The sequence below is a fragment of the Brachyistius frenatus genome, unplaced genomic scaffold, assembly GCF_029030835.1.
Source record: "Brachyistius frenatus isolate BFR_SWC_R1_liver_20210118 unplaced genomic scaffold, ASM2903083v1 Contig_75, whole genome shotgun sequence".
Classification (NCBI taxonomy): Eukaryota; Metazoa; Chordata; class Actinopteri; family Embiotocidae; genus Brachyistius; species Brachyistius frenatus.
The window spans coordinates 1,982,742-2,005,000 of NW_027210674.1; the positions used below are offsets into that span (position 1 = coordinate 1,982,742).

General features: G+C 42.6%; 1 protein-coding gene across 4 annotated transcripts in view; it reads right to left on the bottom strand.

Annotated features, from left to right (window-relative positions):
• The window catches only part of flna (filamin A, alpha (actin binding protein 280)), a 55,668-nt gene that overhangs the window by 31,726 nt on the left and 1,683 nt on the right, over window positions 1-22,259 (bottom strand). For all 4 annotated transcript variants that reach the window (XM_069708455.1, XM_069708454.1, XM_069708453.1 and 1 more), the window contains exons 2-3: window positions 14,387-14,865; window positions 1,302-1,553 (exon numbers count right to left, since the gene is read on the bottom strand). In XM_069708455.1, coding sequence (XP_069564556.1) covers window positions 1,302-1,553; window positions 14,387-14,756 — 622 coding nt within the window. In that variant the 5' untranslated portion in view covers window positions 14,757-14,865. The remainder of the gene's footprint in view (window positions 1-1,301; window positions 1,554-14,386; window positions 14,866-22,259) is intronic.

Here is a 22,259-nt window from a genome sequence, read left to right on the forward strand (position 1 = left end):
TAAAAGGAAAATTCAAAACATGCCTAATCTTTGTTCCAAGGTAAATCAGTAATCAGATAAGGGGTCACGTTGCTCTTCAAATCGTCCGATGGATGAACGACAACCCTTCACAAGCATGTCAGGACGACGCGTCGGTCTCAGCATTTCTTTACTTTTACATAACCGACTCAAACCTGAGGCTTGTTATTTTTGGACACTGGTAGAAATCTTTTTGCCGGAGGGAATTGAAAGCTTTTGTTGAATCCTTATCTCTGGTTGGAGGCTGCTGGTGATCCACAGGTATGCCAACCATACGTGTAAACAGAAACCTCCTTCATGCCTCCTCTCTGCCAGCTCCTCCTCCTGCTCCTCCTTTTCCTAATACAACAGGACCATGATGGGAAGCGCTTCCCCCTCCTCTCCAGCTCATCATCACTGCTACCCTCAGTTTTTACTCACACAGATGAGAATTATGCGGGCATGCTTGGCCTTATCTGACCTCAGATCTGCACCTGTCAATCACGGTGCTGTGTGTTGATTGTTATGATGCTGGAAGACAGACTGAAATATGTCATCTCAAATTTATCAAAGCATCTTAAGACATTCAGAGTTTCAGTTGTTAGCTTTATATACACAACATGTTTGAAATGTTACTCTCACTGTTTGTGAACTGTGACGGTCAATAAAATGTGTCCATCAGTTCTCTCGGTGTTGTTAGCTAAAGTCACTCCTTCTTATTAGTTTTCTGGAGGTCCATCTGAAAATAATCCCTCATTCATTAGAAAATGAGGTGCAGTCAGGTTACAGCTATCGGTGGGCGGGACTTAGTATCACCGAGTTTCCAATCAGATCCACCGCTGGCTCCTCCAAATATGGTCACTTCCTGCTCCAAACCGCTCCGAACTAGCAAGATGGTGACGGACAGAATCTGAAGTGGAGGATTCATAACGTTCACAAACCAACGGGTGAACTCGGTACAACCATGAAAACACTGAAAGTCTCCCCGGAGAAATTAAAAGATGAAGCATCTCCCTGCTCTGTGTGACGACTCGGCCTTCAGCGCGTCTGTTCGGAACAACAGCACATCTTTAGAAGTACTTGTGATCCCCCCCAGATATAAATCTTTCTAACTCTTAGTCCCTGCCTTTGGGGGAAACACATGCACACCACACACACTCTAGTCCTTTACCTCCACTGACCCTTGAAAAACACACACACACACACACACACACACACACACACACACACACACACACACACACACACACACACACACACACACACACACACACACACACACACACACACACACACACACACACCTGGAGCACAGCTGTCGACCAGGGCCCCCAGGGCCCGGCCCGTCTGCCAGTCCCTGTGGAAGTTGGTGATGGGCAGCTCGGGCAGCTTGTTCTGGATCCATCCCAGCAGCCTCTGCTTGGGCGTCTTCTGCTTGCCGTCATCACCCTCCTCGTCCTCGTCCCACATGGGCATGGAGATGGAGTAGTGCAGGATCAAGGTCCAGATCAGACCCAGGATCAGCTTCAGGTTCCCATCCACGATGGCTTTAGAGTCTGGAGAACAGACAAAGGGCAGATATGAAGTCATGTTAACAATATTTAACATTAGTACAAACCTAAAAACAGACAGATGATGGACAGATTTCCATCACAGGTGTTTTAGAACTCTGGAAATTTACTAATTGACTTAATGCATGTCAGAAAAATCTGCTTCTTTTCTTTCCAGAGATGATTTTAAGATGCAGCTCTCCTTTAATTTAAAGTCAGGTCATAAAGAGTGAAGAGGAGGAGAGAAGCAGCAGACTAGAGGAAATACTTATTTGATCAGAACTGAGGTTGATCCTCCTCAGGAGCATCTTTGCTAACGGCCATCTAACGTATGGCTACGCCTTTAAGGAGGAGCGGGATGCAGACTGAGAAATCATCCTCCATGATCTGGTCGGGGGAGAGATAGCGATCGTTTATGTTGACTGTGGCAATTTTTGTACAGATTTCAATCGGGCTTCAGACCACATTGCAGCACTGAGAGCGCACTGATAAAAGGTGTCGAATGGCCAAGTAGTAAAAGTAAAACTTGTTATTAAATTATTCGTATATATTTCTTTTGCCTTTTTGATCATATGTCCTTTTTTTACAGCTCCCTCTGCTTCTTTCTCACTGATCAGACTTTTACATTCACCGTTAACTATGTAGAGCACCATGAATTGGCTTATAAAAATGTTTCAGCATTATTACTTTATTAATACAGATTCTATTAAAGACATGAAACTTTTACTGACTCCAGTTAATCTCAGGGTGGCGACAGAAACCGAAGGTCCTGATGAGCGTTGAAGGATTTTTTAATTAATCATATTGCAATGGGGGACATCTGAGCAGGAATATGAAATATTGCAGTACAACACCAATTCATATTGTAACAGAATGACACAATAGCATATGAAGTCCCAGGTCAGGTTGTTCCTGAATCCCATTTAAGGCATTTGTGTGCCTTCAAGTCAGAGCCACACCCACCGCTGCAAGCGAAGGACAGTGATGCAACCAGAAGCCAGTCTGGACACGAGGACGCACGTAAACTCTGTGGTGTGCACACATGTTGCGCAAGAAGCAGCTGATCAGGAGGGATGATTGCTCAGGTTCAGCCATGATGGAAGGGTGGAGCAGAGCGTTTGTGCATCTCTTCACTGATGGTGAACAGAGATCCTTTCAAGAACCAGAGCTTTAACCCCATCCACCTCCTTAACGGAGGCTCGGTGCTGATATGTGGGAAGTGACACTTTTGGGTCAGTCTGCACAGAAATACTTTTTAATCCTACTTCTTACAGGCAGCTTTGTTCTGGGATTTCATACGATTCAAAACTCTGATAAGAACTGCAGACGGCAGTAAAAACAACACAACACATTAAGGAGAGCTTTAGTCTGTTCTGATTCCCCAATTATCATCAACCTAATTTGTTTTGTTAATATTGTCTAGACTGGGATAATTGTTGGTAGCAGCAGCTCAACCTCAACAACAACAAAGCTTCAAACTATCTTTTTTTTTCTTTCTTCTTCTTCCATGTTTTTGCATTAGAGTGCTCAGGGGAGGGGGGGGGGTTGCAGTTGGGGGTTGGGGCTACTGAAAAGAATACTTAAGGCCTGCCATACAAGGGGTCTGAAAGCTGTTCGGAGAGAGCCACAGGAGAGAGTTTGAGGACTGGGTCGGGATGGATGGGGGCCCGCAACCAAAAGGGGGAGCGGTGGAATTTGATGAAGAGGAGGAGCGGAGCAAACAAGCTAGTCAAGAGACGAAGGCTGTCGAGATATTAAAAAGTAAATCTAATGCACAGAAACAACATCCAATGACTTGAAAGGAGTTGTTATTTGCATGCAGCACTGCTCTTGGGACATCTCAGCTGGCTGCTCATCTAATTTCATGTTCCAACAGAAAGATGTGCTGTGCGAGCAGCAGCCATCCCAGCGAAGATGCTCGTGATGCGAGCTGCTCCCAGTGGACACACACACACACACACACACACACACACACACACACACACACACACACACACACACACACACACACACACACACACACACACACACACACACACACACACACACACACACACACACACACAAGAAGCAGCAAGGGTCAGACAACAGGTTTGCTTGGATGACCTGTCCCCACAGGAACTTTGAGAGAGCTTCACTGTTATAGCAACCAAGTGGCGACTCGGTCCGCAAAGGAATGGAGGAAGAGGAGGAAGAGGAAGACGTAGAGACAGACGACCGAAGACAGCAGGGGAAAACAAGAGAAAGGTTGCCTCAGGACAGACAAAACTAAAGGTAGAAGTTGTCATTTGCATTGATAGGAGTGTTTGATTGCCTTCATGAGTAGCACAGGTTTGTACTTGCAGCAGGAATGCAGATGTAAGTCAGGTGAGTCACATAGCAGCCTGTCAGCCACACTGAAGCATGACCAGAACACCAGGTCACAGAGTGAACTAGTAATGGGTTTTTTTATGTTGCTTTTTCAGTTAATTTTGTCTGTAAAAATTCAAAAATAGTTTAAAAAAACCCAAAAAACTGCCATCATAAGTTGTAATTTTCTGAGTCAAAGCCAAACCCTGCCTCTGCCTGCACAATGTACTCTTAACGGTTTCAGTTAACAGCAGATGAGCCAGTCATCGTCCCACGGTTTGTTATAGTCCAGACAGATTCTGATCATTCTGATAATGTGTGCGTGCGCTATTTGATTTGTGCCACACACACACCCACATGCACACGCACAGCCACTAAACATGCAAGGAATCTGCCAGCATTCCCAGCAGACCACAGTGCATCAGGCCTGACGGAGCCCATATACGGACACAGACTGCACAGACTGCAGCAGACCCGCCCCCCTCCTCCCCCTCCCTCTGCTGACTCAGAACCCCCCCTCTTGTTGCCAGTGTGTGTGTGTGTGTGTGTGTGTGTGTGTGTGTGTGTTGGGGGGGGGGGGAGAGAGAGAGAGAGAGAGAGAGTGTCTATGGTTGATGTTCCTTTTTTGCCCCCAAAAACTCCTATGACTCATCCACTTGGCATGTTGTTGTTGCTGCTGCCCCCCACACCCCCTCCCCCCAACAAGCCTCCTGTGACATCTCAATGACATCATCACAACCCCTGAACCACAGCCTGACCTGATCCCAGCATCTCGGCAAAAGGGAGGGGGGGAGGAGGGGACAGCAGGAGGAAAAGGCTCTGAACCATATATTCAATATTCAGGTTGGACCGGAACATCTGGAGCAGATTAGTCCTGAGATTTTGTGAAGCAAAGGACGAGCAGCACAGACGGTCTGGATTGTCCTGAGGTCTCTCCCATCTGTATTCATCATATCCTCATATCTGTTCATCTATTTAAAAAAACTGAACACAGGACGGTCTGAAGATAAATCTTTCTATGAATACTTGGCTCTCTACACAATTCTCTCTGCAGTGACTCAGGATTGTAATTAATTACATTTGATAAAGAGCTTGAGAAAACAGTGACATACAAGTCATGGCAGCATAACTCAATAATAAGTCCTCACACTTTATTCAGAGGAGTTTCTTTTGTACTCATCAACTCTCGTCTCTCAACTGTCTGCAAACAGTTCAGAAGAAGTAATTAAAAGTTAAACTGTACAACGCAGCTAATAAGCTACAAGACTGCTGACTATTTTACCTCCAAGGTCAACATGAAGACCTTTTTCTATTAACTGATGGTGTCACAGTTTTTCCAAAGTTAAAGCTGCCATTTTGTTTGCGTGACCTGGCCTTTAATGTATGTTACAATGGAAAAATAAGAGTCGGACAATAAATGGACCTGGACTTCTCCACTGGGACCCGACCAGGATCAGGACACTCTCATGAGCACCCTTTATGACAGGAACACAGAGAGGAACGCTAAAGAAGTAAAAACGTGGATCTTTTGGTGGCCCAGCAGGATTTGTCCCAGTAGGCCTGATGGCCAGTGCACCACTGATCACAATAAAATACAAGTCAATATTGCAGAAGTGCTTTGAGACGGACTGAACTTCACGAGTAAAGCTCATGCAAAGGAATACACATACTGATGATTCATCTTTCAGTGGTTAATTTGCATTAATAATTGATCAATAATGAGAGGCGCATTCTGGTTACACATGCTTCCAACTAAAGCCGTCCTGATCATGACATTCTTCGTCACACAAAAGATTATGATTAACGACTGAATTTTCTTTCCATGTTTATTTTTATGCCACTATTAAAGTATAGGACTAATCATGATTGCATACGACACAAACACTGTGGTGTTTGGCTTTGCAACTAAATTCATAATGTTAATGTCAACAGATGCTCATCAAAATGTGGTCGGTTGAATATTAGAAGTTAAGCATCTCAAAATAGTTCGTGGAACGACGTCTCCGCTCAGGTGCCTTTAAATTGTAGCAGAAGAAGTGGGCTCAATTTGATGTTATCATTTAAAAAAAAAACAAAAAAACACAAAACTCAAATAGTGGAAAAGGACGTGGGCATATGATATTTGTGTTAGTTTCATCCAGCTGTTTTATACTGATGATTGGAAACAATTCTAAACGACTACGTCAGAGGACGGTGGCCAGCTCAAATAACTGTGGATGCCACAATCGTGCAGATACAAGTCACAAGCACGAGGACTCAAGTGGGCTGTGAAGACAATGTATGATTAATAGTTAATGTCATCCCTACCTTTAATAAAAATGTAGGACTCTTAATTTCAAAGTTTCTCCATTTTAATCGCAGTATTCTGAATAAACTACATTAAATTTGGGATTAAAATGATAACCAACCAAGCGGCAGCATCGTGCCAGCACCCTCCTCATGTCTCTCTTAAACATGTAATGTTCAGCACTGTGTGAGTGGGACTCTATTAAGCTGCACATACTGAACACATTTATGTTTGGCAGACACCTCCTCCGACATAAAGATAATCAAAGGCTGTTAGGTTCAGCTGAACAATGACACACACACACACACACACACACACACACACACACACACACACACACACACACACACACACACACACACACACACACACACACACACACACACACACACACACACACACACACACCTTGAAAAACCCAAACAGAACTCCCTGAGGAAATGTCGCACATTCCACAAGGACCTTATCTCACACACACAATCATAGTAGTCTGTGCAGTATCTACCTTTGTAACATGTTATGCAATATAAATAATGATCATTTAGAGGACATGACCATTACATAAATTAGGTTTGCAGCCTCAAACATCCAAAAGCTGAAAGTCTTTGACCTGCAGCTCTCTCTGCTGTCCCTCCCACCTCTCCTCAAACTCCATGCAACAAGCCAGACTGGAGCTACTACACTTCCTCCTCTTCCTTTCTACTCCTTCCAGTCATCCTCCCTCCCTCCCTCGTTTCCTCCCTCCTTCTCCTCACTCCCTCCCTCCTTTTCCTCACTCCCTCAGCTGGAAAAAGTTCCTCCTGGTTTTTTAGCCTTAAAAGGGCAGAAGCAAACTGGATCCTGGCAGCCCTCCCATTCCCTGGGCTCTGGTTACAGACAAGGGGAGGGAGGAGGGAGGACAGGACAGGGGAAAGGGAAGGGAGGTGGAGGGGCCAAGACAGAAAGAAAAAAAAAAAAAAGAAAAGGGGGAAAAAAAAGTGCTGTGTGGGACATTTTTAAAGCCCACACTGACAAGAGCAGCCTGAGGATGGGCTGAGATATGTTCATATGAGAGAGGAGAGCAGATAGGCCAAGAGAAGAATGTGGGCTGAAGGGGGGCTAGGCAAAGAAAGAACAATGAAAAACAGGAGGAGGAGCGGGAGAAGGAGGGAGGAGGGGCAGGCTGAGGAGGTGATAGGAGGACACTGGAACCCCACAATATGAACAATGAGGATGTTCAATACATAACATGTGGCTTTAGTTATCTTTTAATTTAACTAGGAAAAGTCTCACCGAGATAAAAAAAAAAAATAAAAAAAATAATCTCTCTTACACAAGTGTTCAGGCCAAGACAGGAAGCAGTACAATTATCAGGGTTGCAAACAAACATGTACAATGTACTAAAAAAATAAATTAAAAAGCAGTCAACTGTTTGCTTCCTGGAAATACCCGAAAACTAAGATCAAGCAGAAGAGCAGAATCAGAGTATCCCAGTAATTAATAGTTCTTGTCCTGGCAAAAATGATGCAGTCTGGAAAAGGTGATCCCCTCCAGACACCATGTGTGTTTGTAGTGCAGCGTTCTTGAGAATTTTCCATGAAAAATTACAGTATTGCATTACAGGATATGATATCATTGCTGTTTACATGCAATCTATTCAAATAAGTGAGAGAATATGTTGCTTTATGTCGGCTTGTCCAATCTGAACATGAAGTACAGGGTGTCAGGGCACATTTCCAACTCTGATGTAATGCAATAGCCGGAATACTGGACTGAATGGGAAAGCCACTCTGCTAATCCCCTGCATCCACTTGACTAGTCCCCCTTTTTTTGCCAGTGCAGACAGGAAGTTATGCTAATGATAATGAGCTGGCAGGAAGTGATCCATATTGGACCAACTGAGTGGCTGAACTCTCTCCATTATCTCACTCCCCGAGCAGCATTCCTCCCAGTCATCTGCCCCCACAGTCGCTCTCTTACTTTTTATCTTGTTTCTGAAAATGAAAGATTAAGTTTGATGCCATCACCGACACAAGCAGGCTCGATAGATACTGCAATGGATCTATGAGGTGCTCTCTTATTACATGATGACTGATGCTGCAGTTTTTAATCAGGTACTTTTAGCTTTGGCTACTTTAGGGCAACAAAAATGAGCTCTCAACAACAATGACATGACTACCTTATAGAGTTCGATAAGGTAAATCAATACCTTGGCACAAAGTGGATGCCAAAATTCCAGGAACATGACAGTCCCTTTTCTTCTATGGCACCACATATGCTGTACATACTGGAAATACGGAATAATAACAACATAGAAAATGGTGGTGGGAGGTGCAGCAACAAGTCCACTGGGACTTGTGGAAAAAAAAAATTGATAAATAAATAAATTGCGCCAAGAATCGTGTATGGGAATACTTTGCGTGTGAGTCTGATGGTCGGGGACAAGAGGCAGAAAGAAAACAGTGTCACAAAGAGTAAACACCTGAAATATTATCTATTCGCCAAAGACAAACATCAAGATCTTTTCACCTGCATATACACAGAACTGAGGGCGAGAGAGTTTCAGTTGGTAACTTTATATCAATACGTCGACACATGGGTTAGATTCATTTATCTTTTGCTCATTTACTTCACCAACTCCAGAGGAAAATGGCTCCTGATGTTCAACTACTTCCACGGCCAACTTTGCTTTGGTTCGATAAAAGACGCTCGAGATTGTAAAATTAGAGCTGAGTTTTCATCGGTTTGTCATTACGAATCATCCCCTTCACTCTAGTGAGCCACGGCTTTAAAAAAAAATGTTGACCTAAATTGAAACGGAACAATGTAAAATCTACCTAAACCAAGATGCATATGTAACTTTTAAATAAAAAGAGAGACACAATCTGACAAACATGTGTGTCCTTCCAGAACCACTCAGGTACCCGAGACCCCCAGTTAGACCAAGATCAATGAAAAATGAGGGCAGCGCGAGTGCCAAAAGAAAAAATGCAGTTCCTTGAGGCCACTTGAGGCCGTCTCCAAAACCAAGTCAAGTGAGCTACATGCATGTTTCAGCAACCTGGCCGCCTCAGTTCCACCCATGCACCACCTGTTTGCCTAATTTTGGATCAGCAGGAAGTACGGCCAAGTAGAGCAGTGACGGTGATGGTCATAACCATCCAGAGCTGAGTTTCAAAACCACACTTCACGAAACATCTGGATGACATCATGCCCATTTTTTTTTTTCAGTCTATGAATTACATGGATTAGAGTTTGAAAAATAGCCATCTCAAGTCCCACATGTGATTCCTCAGAACCTGTGAATACCTTTAAATGCTCATGCAAAATATGGTTTCAACAGTCAGAGAGTTTTCCATCGCATTTATACCACGTTCTGTCCCCTTAATATCCCTGGTTTCACTTGATCATTGTTAGTGATGTATAAATTGAGGAGCAGGGCCATTTAAATTTACCAAAATTTCAGTGTCAGTGTTAATGAATTGATGTGCTTTGTGAGTAACTTTGTAAACAGAAATGATCAAAAACATAACAGTCCCTACTTATTTCACCCAGCTTTAAACTGATTTTCTACGTGTAGTCACAATATGCAGGTCACGATACAAACAAGGACAGAGCCAACAGTGGAAAATACATGCCGACACCCAGACAAGGAGTCAGCAACTTCTACAAGAAATTTAATGGAACTGCATCATCAATAGATAATCGCAGAATCAACGCAGATTCACACAAGAGCCAATTTAGAAACAGTGTTAGTTCATTTGAGTTGAACAAGCCAAGCAGCGAGTCATGGATCGGCGTGGAATCTACCTGCAGTCTGACAGATTTGGGTCAGAAGGTGTCACTCTTGTCAGGTATCCCTGCCTCCTCTGTCTCACTGCCCGACTCACACATATTAAGGTCAGCTGATGCAGGCAGACACAGTTATGGTGAAACCAGAGTCATTGCCCACCTGCACAGATGTCTGTTGGCCTTAGCTAAAGCTAAAATGCTAACTTTCTTAACTGTTTTCTGCAATAAAGTAATTCATTGTGATGGTCCAACATCTTTAGAAATGAATCTATTTCATCACACAAACAGGGCAGCTGCTTAATTAAATCATCACGGAGAAGAGTAACAGTGTCATGCTAAAAGCGAACTATCTTGGTTAGATGTTATCTTGACTGTCAAGACAGATTATTTTAATTCATTTCTCAATTACTTTGTACAAAATGAGTAAATTACAGTTTCACAGTATCTATAGCTCTGAACACTTTCTTTCAGCTCAGCCCAAGTAAGACTGGAGCCTCAAAACCTCAGTGTACTGAAATGAGCAAATTAAAATTACAATTGAAAGAGGAATGTCATTTTATTTCCAAGCTAAAAATGTATAAATAAGCTTTTTAAACTTGCAAAAAAATAGCCTACATGCTAGTTGTACAAGAGCACATGGATAACTCCTGTCAGGAGGACGCTCATCTCCGTCTTTTATGAGTAATATGCAACACATTTCCCTGTTATGTAACAGGAGGACACAGCTGGTTGTTGCCACACAGGCGTCTGTCTCAACCCGCACATCTCCACTCCGAGCCAAAGATAGCGCAGCCGCCAGGTACCAAGTTACACCACCACTCTGTTGATTTCAGATCCTGCTGCGTGGACGACGGGGAGAGCTTTGGCACAACATCGTGCCGTCTCAACCGATTGCGCACAAGCTCGGTCAGGTAAGGTGTCTCTGAAGGGTTTTAAAGAATCTGGGCTGGGCTGCTGACGGACGGAAAGCAAAAGATGCTGCTGATGAGAAGACGACGAAGAACGAACCTCTGCACACGCATTTAATTAACAAAACAAGTCTTAATCTGCTGAACAGCTAACGTGTGTTAAAGCTTCGTTACCTGCGCACAAACAAACAAACAGGATGATTGCGAAGTGAAACGAGCCTGCTTGTACAAACATGGGTGTGATGAGGACAGCATGCAGAGAAGATCTCTCTGCACATGCACAACAGGAATGTCCTCACAGGACTACAGATTTAAATGTAAAAACGGTCCTGGAATCACAACAAACTAAATATACAGACTCATGCAGGAGACATGCTGTGGTGTAAAGTGCTTCAGTCAGCATCACTGTCACCGCCACCTGCTGCTAGGTGGCAGCCTCACCACTCTTCAACTGCATCCCTGACCGAACACAAGCGAGCTCTTCTCTGGGTTCATCAGTGATCACGTGTCTGCTGCTGCTGCTGCTGCTGCCAGATCATGTGGCTTTTTTTTTTGCCAAAACTGCAGAAAGAGAGATTATCTGTTGGATTGAAAGCTCATTACAGTGAGCGGTAGGCTGCAGTCTGTGGGTACTGTGGGAACAGGAGGAAAGCGTCATTGTGGCGAGACACTGACTTAAAAAGGTCCCACATGGGAACAACAGTGGATCCACTTCAAGTACCGACCCTCAGCTCAGAGATGCTGATGACGCACGTGAGGGGACTGTGATTAAAGCTGGTGGGGCGGACCGAGAGTTGTGCAGGTGCAGAATAAAGTGGCAGTCCTGCTTTGTTATTCCAGACGAGATGATCAGATAACCATTTAATACACACGTTTGGGAAACTTCTTTTATCTGTTTTCTTGCTGACGGTTATTCGAGAAGATGGATACCACTCCGTGTAGTAAAGATAAAGCTACAGCCGGTTAGCTTAGCTCAACATAGAAACTGGAAATGGGAGGGGGGGGGGGGCAGCGAGGCTCGCTCTTTCCAAAGTTAACAAATGTCTGCACCTCACTTATCTCATTTACTTAATCCATACAAAAACCAAAGTGTACAAAAGACATGTTGTGGTTTTATTGGGACTATGCGAGGGACTATTTCTTGGCCAAGTGCAACAACTTTCATAAGTCAATGAGTCTGGCATGTAACTGCCAAGCTTGTCGTTTTACACTTGAGTTTTTGTATGGATTAAATAAACAGGGTGGCAAATAGCCTCTGAGTTTCTACTGGCTGGATTTTGTATTCTTCTGGACAGAGCTAGGGCAGCAATTTCTAACTAGCAGTCAGCCCTAGTTTTACATTTACGTTGCAGATGTAAAAACAGTATCATTTTTAAACTCAATGTGTTTCCCAAAACTTCTCCATTAACTTGTGCCTTAGGTCATTTATCAAACACAATTGCCAAAAAAAACATTTGCAAAATTCAGTGGCTCATATCTAAAGGATGTTTTTATTTTATTTTCTGTTTTATATCAATAATGTTTTGGAGGTTTTCAACACCTTTCACCGAATGCAGAGGAACATTTTGTAGTAGTCCTGCAAATGATTCATCCATTGATTCATTATTGTAATTCCTGGTTGCTTTTAGGGTGGGGCAAGCTACTGGCTGGTCTCGAATAACTCTTGATAACAGTGTGGCAGCATTGCACATCAATACTCATCCAAATTTAGCAAACAAGCAAAAGAAAAGTGAAGTGAGAAGTGAAAGAGGTGTGGACATCAAGATACAACTGAAAAAAAAACCAACCTGATAAGTCACCAGTTAAGAAAATGATTTAACGGGCAGAAAATGTTCTGAAAATAAAGAAGTACAGAGCAAAAGAAGGAGGGAGAGACCGCGTGCATCATGCCGAGCAAGAGGTTGGTAGTTTGGTAATTTGTGGTGAGTGTTGCTGCCTGGGTGTGTCCATTTTCTGCAATGAAAAGGAGGAAGTTACAGAAGAGAATGGCTCCTCTCTCATCTTCAGATTAAATGACTCAAAAAGGGCAGCTGGGGATGAGGGTGAGTCACCACACAGACAGACAGACAGACAGACAGACAGACAGACAGACATGTAGGATGGCTCACTGGGCCCTGAATACCAGCAGAGCATTGTTGGATTAAACACATTGGCATCGAGACTAGAAACTTGAAGGGAAAATACCTCTCACAACCAAAATTTGCATTGATGGTATCTTGCATTATAAATCACAACTTTGATAAACACAATCTTCACAGAGCCTCCACTTCTCCATCTACAGTTTGAGCTGTTTGATGTAAAGGTTCAAACAGTGTCATCCCCTCACCTGCAGGCTGCAGGAGGTAGTACCGTGTGTGTGTGTGTGTGTGTGTGTGTGTGTGTGTGTGTGTGTGTGTGTGTGTGTGTGTGTGTGTGTGTGTGTGTGTGTGTGTGTGTGTGTGTGTGTGTAAAAATTACAAAGTGAGCCAGACATTGCCCCCCTCCCCAGGGATGACAAGGACTCACTCATGTCTGATTCACAGACCTCTTTCCTTACTTCTGACCACAGACTCTCTGTAGATACAGGTCTGGTCTTTACTCCAGGTGTGTATCTGACACAATTCCCACACAACCACAACCATGAACTGAAATAATAGTGAGAATAAGTCCATGCAGGACCTCTGAGTCACTCTCTTCTCCATGGCTCAGCAGAAAATGACTTTAATTCACCCACAATTCTGAACCGACTGCGAAAGTGGCAGTGTTGTTGAGCAGGGCAAGCAGCTGCATGTAGGCAAAGCCCATTAAACCCAATTTTCTGGCAAAGTGTGAGCCAAGTGCTGTGTATTTCAGTGGAGACCCAGCCTCAGCCTACTGCACGACATGAGCACACACAATAGCCCTGTGTCTCTATCTTTGTGTGTGTGTGTGTGTGTGTGTGTGTGTGTGTGTGTGTGTGTGTGTGTGTGTGTGTGTGTGTGTCAGCTCTCCTGTCCTACTAGGCAGGAGTTACATGCAAGCCCACAAAAGTTTTGGCCCGGGGAAAAGAGAAAGGACGGAGCCCCCCCCTCTCTGCAAAGTCGGACCCCATCTCCTCCTCCTCCTCCCACAACAACCCACCTCAAATCTGTTCAGCTGGAGACAAAAGCGCTGTGCCCCTGGACACCAGAGGAAACGCCTTCCCTCTCACTGAGAGCACATTCAGAAATGTTTGCAACACTGGCAACTGTCCTGTAGACTTATTTAACACTAGTTCAGAGGGAAAAACATGTTTTAACCTCGTGTTTTTTTTTGTACCAAGTAACAGTTTTCCTTGACTTGGCTGCTCATCTTTTAATCGGTGTGCGCCCCTGCAGGCATGCATTCATACGCTGTTCTCTAAATGATCACCATCTAAAAGACAGTGCAGTCAAATGCAGCTAGCACTAGAGGGAACACCAAACATGTATGCACAAACTGCAGCACAGAGGAGCGCAGAGGCCACCTGTATGAAGGTGAAAGATCCTGGCGCTCATTCATCCTCAACTCACACACAACTGACCCACCTATTGACACCAGCTTGATGTTCTCCTTGTCCAGGAACTCCAGAGCCACCGACACGTTCTCCAGCTGCATCTGGCGGAAGGTAGGCCTCTGGTTGTACTTTCTGAACATTTTCTTCTGGGACAGGACCTCCAGGAGCCCGATGAGCCGCAGCCCGTCGCCGAGGTCCGTCTGCAAGTTGCCGAGCCTCTTGTTGACGCATTTCAGGTGCTCGTTACACCAGCGGGTGAAGGTGTTCTGCTGGATCTTCTTCCACGGCGCATCCTCGGCCAGGTCCTTCTCCGTGGCGGGCATTTCTGCGTCCTTGTCCGTGGAGAGAGCGTTGGGAGCGGGCGCGGCGCTCTGGTGGAGCCGGGGGTGGGAACCACTCATTTTTATGGTCTCCGCTGTCTCTCGGTTCGCTGGCTGTTTTTTTCTGGGTGGAGTCTGCTCAACTTTGCGTGGCCGCTCCCTCTCTTTCTCTCGTCACTTTTTAACTCGTCTGTTTGAGAGAAAAGAAAAAGAAAGAAAGAAAGGGGTGAACATGAGAGAGTTGACTTATAGTCCGCAGATAGAGGTTTCGTAAAGAAAGTAGGCGGATAAGAAGGAAAGAAGGGAGTCATTTTGGTTCAAACGATGAATCAGCTCCAGCCCCAATTATACTTTTTCATGTCCACAACTCTCAATATAAGAGAAAAAAAACATGTCCCTGAACATAATCTTACACGACGCCAGTCATTAATTCTGGCCAAAGCTGTGGGGGAGAGAGACAAAACATCAGCCCTGCCCTCAACACACTTTCAAGTAAATAACAGTAAAGTTGTCCAGATGTGAGCACTGGTCTGATAAATCCAACTTTACAGCTGTTTGAAAGATAAATTATGAGTGGAGTAAACTGATTTCAGCCTTCTTGATAACTTTACCTAAATACTAAAGTGTGTTTAAGACAGAAAGAACAGAAACAATCAAGACGAAAAAAACAATGAAGTCTCCCAAGTCAAACAAAAGCATACATTAAACTTACCATTGTTGCAGACCTTATGTCAAACCAAAAACAACATTTTGTTAAACTGGTTAGCTTTTTGTAAATTAATATTTGGCCTTGTTTGTCTTTATTTGACAGTCAACAGTTTAAGGACAAAGCAAATGGGCAAAAAGAGAAGGATAAAACATTTTTTTTTAAAAGGGTCAAGCGTCAAATGTAGTTATGGTAGCTATGTGATATTCCACCTCAACCACTAGGCCACAATACGCTCCACACTATTGTCTTATTTATTTGGTATAAAAACTAAATCACTCCGATTTTAGAGATTAAAAGGTTTTTTTTTTAGGTTTTTTTTTTTTAATCAAATCCAGTGAACAGAAAATGTCAGTAAGTCCTAGCTAGCCTAACTATCTTGTATTTCTATGCAATTTTTTTCAGAGATGAAACATTAGGTGGTCAAATGAGATTATGATCTCAAGTCTCTTTTGACTAATTCGTATGATCAGCGATTTTGCTTTGTAGGGTGGCACTGTCTCCCTCTTTCTCAGCCCTGGTTTATCCCTAATTATTTGGCTACTCCTCCAACTTCCTCTTTAGTAACAGTAATGCTACAAGAGGACAAGATTTGATTTCTGAGCCAGACAAGCGTAGCAATGCTACAGCATCTATGTGCAGAGATCAAGGGCACTTGTTCAGGGTCCTTGTGGGGATGTGAGCTCATCGGATTTTCATGCTCATGGATCCCAGGTCAAAAGAAATATTCAAGACATCCACAGGGACGTGAGCTTTAGTGACTCCTCATGAGGTCACGCAGTTGTTTGTTTGTGTTTGTTGGATTGCATTCAGCTTTTGTTCAATTTTCCATTTCTGTGCAAACATGGGCAGTGCTTATATGTGCTTATAGGAAATTTCCCCTCGGGGATTAATAAAGTGAAATAAATAAATAAAAAATGTGCACATGCTTTCGGAGCACAGCCTTCATGTGTGTGATGTCACTGTGCTGTTTGTGCAGCCTTATCATTTCACAAGTTATGGTGCAGATCAGCCGGATACTGAGTGTCTAGACACAAATCCTTACCCACCGCGTCTGTTTGTGCTTCAGAGCAGCAGGTGGTTTCTCAAAATGTAACGAGTGTAGTTAACAGCCATTCTGTGTTTTCTGTTTAAGCTCTTTGATAGTAGTTTATCAGTTGTATTAAGAAAGTCATCTCTCCCGGGGTTTATATTTTCAAGTTTGTCACAACATTTGGAGAGTGATAAAGATAAAAGAGAGGATGAGGTAAAATGACATCATCATCTTCAAAAAGGCATAAAAGATTATCATCAACTCCACACGGCTCCTCTAAAACAACTTTAAACTGCCACTATGTGTCTTACATTTCTTTGCATGCACAGTTAAAGAAATATAAAGAACCCATTAGACTTGTGAAGAAGCAACAATACAAAATGGTTTGCCTTGTGTTTAAACTGATAACTGGATTTGTAATTTTGCTTTTTTCTCTGAACAAGAGAACAACAGAATCTGCCTTAAAGGTTCCTGTGTATTTATGTGGGTGAGTTTCCCATCTATGCTTTTTTTTGTCAACCCAAATCGCCCCTTCGGGATGATTAAAGTGCTTTGAATTGAAGTGACATGGTCCCACAGTGACATTTCGGTTTTCTTTTCATACCTTTGCAGAAAAAACACCACGAGTTTCCCATGTTGTCCACAGGGGACACATGTGATCACATGTTTTGACACATGTTTACCACATGTTGCAACATATGATAACATGGGGGAAATATGTGGGAAGGTTTTCACATGGGAATCTATGTTGGCTTCACACGTGACACCATGAAAATGTTCCAAAATCCTGTGTTTCCCGTTGGAAAAACACATTTTCACATGTACACAATCACATGTATAAGTGGTCACATTAGTTTTTGCACATGTGAAATTAATGTGTTGTTTTCTATAAGGGTACAAACAGAAATCCCCTAGAAACTCTGATGCAAGAACATAATTAAAGGAACATTTAGACATTTTCACACATGTGATGTTCAGTTTATTTGTGGTACTACTGAGAGGAGTTATTTAAAGACTGATGATCAAATAAAAAACAACAGATTTTATGTGTCCCCCAATTTTTCTAATACTAATTTGATGGAGTGCCCCTTTAATATAATATAATATAATCTGTGAGTAACACAACAGCCGTGGCTGTAAACACAGAGGGAGAGATGTGACTCAGCAGCTTTTTGACTAAATAAGGAGTTCGGTGCCTGGAACCACAGTGTGGCCTGCAGCCATCAAGAATGCTTAGGCTTTGTGTGTGTGTGTGTGTGTGTGTGTGTGTGTGTGTGTGTGTGTGTGTGTGTGTGTGTGTGTGTGTGTGTGTGTGTGTGTGTGTGTGTGTGTGTGTGTGTGTGTGTGTGTGTGTGTGTGTGTGTGTGTGTGTGTGTGTGTGTGTGTGTGTGTGTGTGAGTCTGGTCAAGAGAGAATCTTAAGAATGCTCCTCGCCCCCCTAACATCCCAGGAGCCCCAGTCCTAATAACACCGCCAATAAAAGAGCCCTATTAATGTAAACACACAATGTGGCCCCATCATCGTTTTACACTCACTGGGCCGTTTAAAACAATGGAACAATAGAGTTCGATAGTTTTATGTAATTTAGCTCTGGTCCCTGTAGATGTGTAATTTGCGTCATTTCACAACTTTCATTAAATATAACTTGTCACAACAATTAAAAAGTTTAATTAAAATACAAAACCTGTGACGACAGTCGCAGAGAAGGAGAAAAGCCAAACAACCAGCGTCAGAGTTTACTGAAGAGAAGGGAATGGATGCTTGAAACACAAAGGTTGTGAGGGATCATCTGTGAGGTTCAACTGAAAGCTGAACTTCAGAGAACACAATAAAGTGCTGCCTGGAAGCAAGTGAAAGCTGAGGAAGCTGGTAAAATGTTCACCGCGCATAGCGGTCTATTGTGTCACTGGCATTTGCCAAATAAACAGGAGACAAAACCCAGGGCGGAGACCGAGACAAGTAAAAATGTCTCAGGATGTGAAGACTTCTGGTCTCTCTGCATTGTCATTGAGTTCCATCTAGTGTTAGCTTGCGGTACTACATTTTGTTCTCTGCATCGTTCCTCTCAAGGGGAAATTTTCTTCTCTGTATATTAGTTATTCATTATTTTGTGTATTATCAGCTGACCAATCTCTGAAATGTTTACACACATCCTGATGAAATGATGGCTGATATGTCCATGATCACTTTTCAGTTTTGAGGATCTTCACACTCACCAGTAAGGTTGTTTTAGTGGACTGTAGACCAAAGGGAAATTCCTCAGTAATGTAATTTAATGAATAAAAATGCGTTGTACTTGAACAGCTCATCACACATACACATGGATTGGACTTTTTATTCCATTACTTTAACTGACAACTGAAAATCAGCTTATCAAATATGATGCCATGCTTCACTATTAAACTTCCCAGTATTGTGTAAAGCACTTAAAAGTGGCTGCACATAGACCAATTATGCATAAGTACAAAATCAAGTCTAATTATACAATATACAATATTATGTAAGTGTTTACTTTTATTTTTGATACTTTAGGTAGGTTTTATTGGACTTTTACTTTGAAAGGACTGTTGCATCAATGTTTACTTAAGTTAAGTACAAATATTAGACTGACAATCTATCGTCATATGTAAGTGGTGGGGGATGTCACTGTCCTCTCTGTTTACAAAAATGTACTCTAAACATGTGGCTTCATAAATATCTTCCAAAGTCTTCAGTGCAAAATGTCCTCTTGTGATGATTACTGAGTCCCGTCTACTGAGACACGAAGAGAGGAGGTTATACAAAAGTTGTTTAATTCGAATATTTCAAGCCTCATATGAGTTTAAAAATAAACTTTGACTTATTTATGTAGAACGATTTTATTTTACCAGAAAGAGCAAAAAGCTAATTTTCCATCTGCAGTCACTGTCCTGCAGTGACCGGTGTGTGTAGTTAGCCATGTTTTCAGACTGTCCTGCTCTGTTTGATACTCAGATTAACTGAAATGAGTCTTAACCAAACTCTGCAGACCAAAATGTAACACAACAGTCCCCTCTGGAGGAGGGAAGTTATTACAGCAAGCAAAATCTATATTAGTGTTCAAAAGGGTGCCTGACTGTTTCAAGACTGAGTTTTGATATGTGAACCTGTCCTCACTGCAAAGACACAGTCCGACAGGTCAGGACCTCGGGTTGCAAGCAGGTAAATACAGTTCAACGGGTCACTAATGTAAGAGGGAGCAGGAGCATCCTTACACATCATCAACACTGCCGGTATTGAAAGAAGATCTTTGTGAACCAAATCCAAAAGGCGAGCTCAGTAGTCGACCAGAATTCTGCAATGTTATTTCACATCAGCTCGTGTGTCGGGCCTTTAGCCAAAGATGACAACAAGTGCAACAGGAGTATAAGCTTCATTTCCTGTATCAACCGAATTACAAGACACCAAGAGGGCAGGGTGCAAAGATGAGGGCGCTAGTTTCCTTCAAAGGTTCTGTCTCGGGTGAGAATCATATAATGAGCAGGAAAGATAATGTTCTTATTTTAAAGAGTAAATGAAATGAGGAGAGGGCTTTGGATGTTTGGTGACAATCAAGTCACACATTAGATAAACTGCTCAGTATTAATAATGTAAACGCGGAGCCTGCGTTGTACATTCAATATTACATTAGATGAAGTTACATTAGTTAGATAGTTGTTGAGGTTTTGCAGCCACCGCCCACAATAACACCTCTATTTTTACAATAGCAGGCCGTGATGCCAACATCTTCTCACCGTCACTCACCACACCTTCACAAGCTGTGCAGAGAAGGAGCTCAGCACAGGAAGTTAACACGCTGCACGCCACAACGCTGCCAACCACATGACTCAAGACCGTGTGGGGAGAGCAAGACAGATGCACAGATTCGAGTAAAGTAATGGATTTCCCCTTCAGTTCCTGCAGACAGTGGTGGCGCTTGTTGGCTGACATTAGGCCACACCGTGTTAAATGAGGACAAGTTTGCATCTTTCTGGCACCTTCTTCCTTCTCTTTTCATGCCTCTTATTATTTCATCAAAGTGTTGTCAAACCAAAAAAAGATGCAAAGTTTCTCCCGTACTTTTGATATGACTTTGGCAAAGGTCGCTGGTCCATCACGGGGCCAAGCTTATTCAGCCAAACCAAACGACAGCACTTTTTGCTCTTTCGAAGAATTTTAACATCAGTTTCTATGCTCTAATATTTGAGTAGCTGAGTTTGCAACACAACATACGTAAGACTAAAGTTCATCTTGAATGTTACAGCGTAACAATACTAGTCCTTCTAAATACTAACTACGCAGAAGCTACGTAGCCTCTTATTCTGGTAGATTTCACATCATTTTGTGATTAACTGCCTTCATGTTTTGAAGTATTTAATTATAATTCGATTTATTGAAAGCTTCCTGGTAGCCTACAAATGGTCAAAAGAGCTGAAGAAGAAACACTTCGATGCAACTACAGTATCTTCATGCTTTTTAGATTTTATGTAAGCTTTGTAATTATTATTAATTACAAAAGGACAAAAGACAAATTTAGGATTTTTACAGCTTCTCTACCCGGTAAACAGCTCTGCTAAAAAAACAACAACCCTCTCTGACTCTGTGTCAGAATAAACATCCAAAGAGCACAATCTGAAAACATACAAAGCTCTCAACTGTGTTTTAGGTGAAGGCTGAACAAGAATGTTATGACCTCAGTGTGAAATCACCTGCCAGAAGAGGTTGGAAACGACTGCTTACATTTACTCCGAGAACAAAAGAGGCACATTCCAGACTTCCACCAAAGAATCATGTGAAGAATCATCTTATGTGGGAATTGTTGGGTTTCTCTATATAATGCTGTAAAGTTCTGCTGTCAGGACTTTAATGTGTTAATTGGCATTAAAATAACCTGTGTTGTGATGCAATGGTATTTAATTGAATCATCATCACCATTTCGTCACAGTTTTAGTGGGGACAACTCTGCTGCAACCACGCCAGTAAATAAAATCCTTCTTATTAGATTGACCTGATGCAATGATCGCTCCGGTCACACCAACAACAATCATATTAGCAGTCCCCGTTTCATAATGAGCTGCAGGCCACCAGTCTCTGTGCACACTGGAGACTGGAGATGGCTGTACATATTATCAATTAAGAAATTGAGAATGCCCACACACCCAACCAGAGACAATGTGCCATATAGGTATAAAAACACTAAGATGCAGGTTGTTGTAGAACAACTATTGGGTCCATCTCAGTTTTCTTTTCTGGCTTCTCATTTTGTGTGGAACCTCAGGAATCTGCTTTCTGCCTGACAGTATATTTTATGGCTACATATTGTTCTCTTTCTCTTATATGTCATACACTTCCACCATACTGTCATAATAGAAAATATACTGTAGATCAATCTTGGTTACCGAAATATCTCATCCTATAAGTAGCAACAAACCTGACAGTTGAGATCTGCTGTCCCTTGCTGTTGCTGCCCTCAAGCTCAAATGTATTACCAACAGTAGGAAACATTGACTGTATCTAAAGATCATTGTTTTGTGAACGGCCATATTGAAAACCTTGAGTCTGGCAGTTTGGAGCCAGAAGTGACCATATTTAGACAAAAAAGTGGAGCAGTAGAATAGTGAGGTTTATATCTGACGAAGAACCTTTGGACGCTATGCACGTTTCCTTATACCAGTGATGGGACTGCACCTCAGGAAATGTCAATCAAACTGGACACGCCCCCAAAACCAACCTCACCTCAAGTCCTAATATCAAATGAATTATTGAGTTATTTCCTGTGGGACCACCAGAACGCTGGTCAGAAAGAGGGAATTTAGCTCACCATAATGACACGAGGAATTTTTTTTAT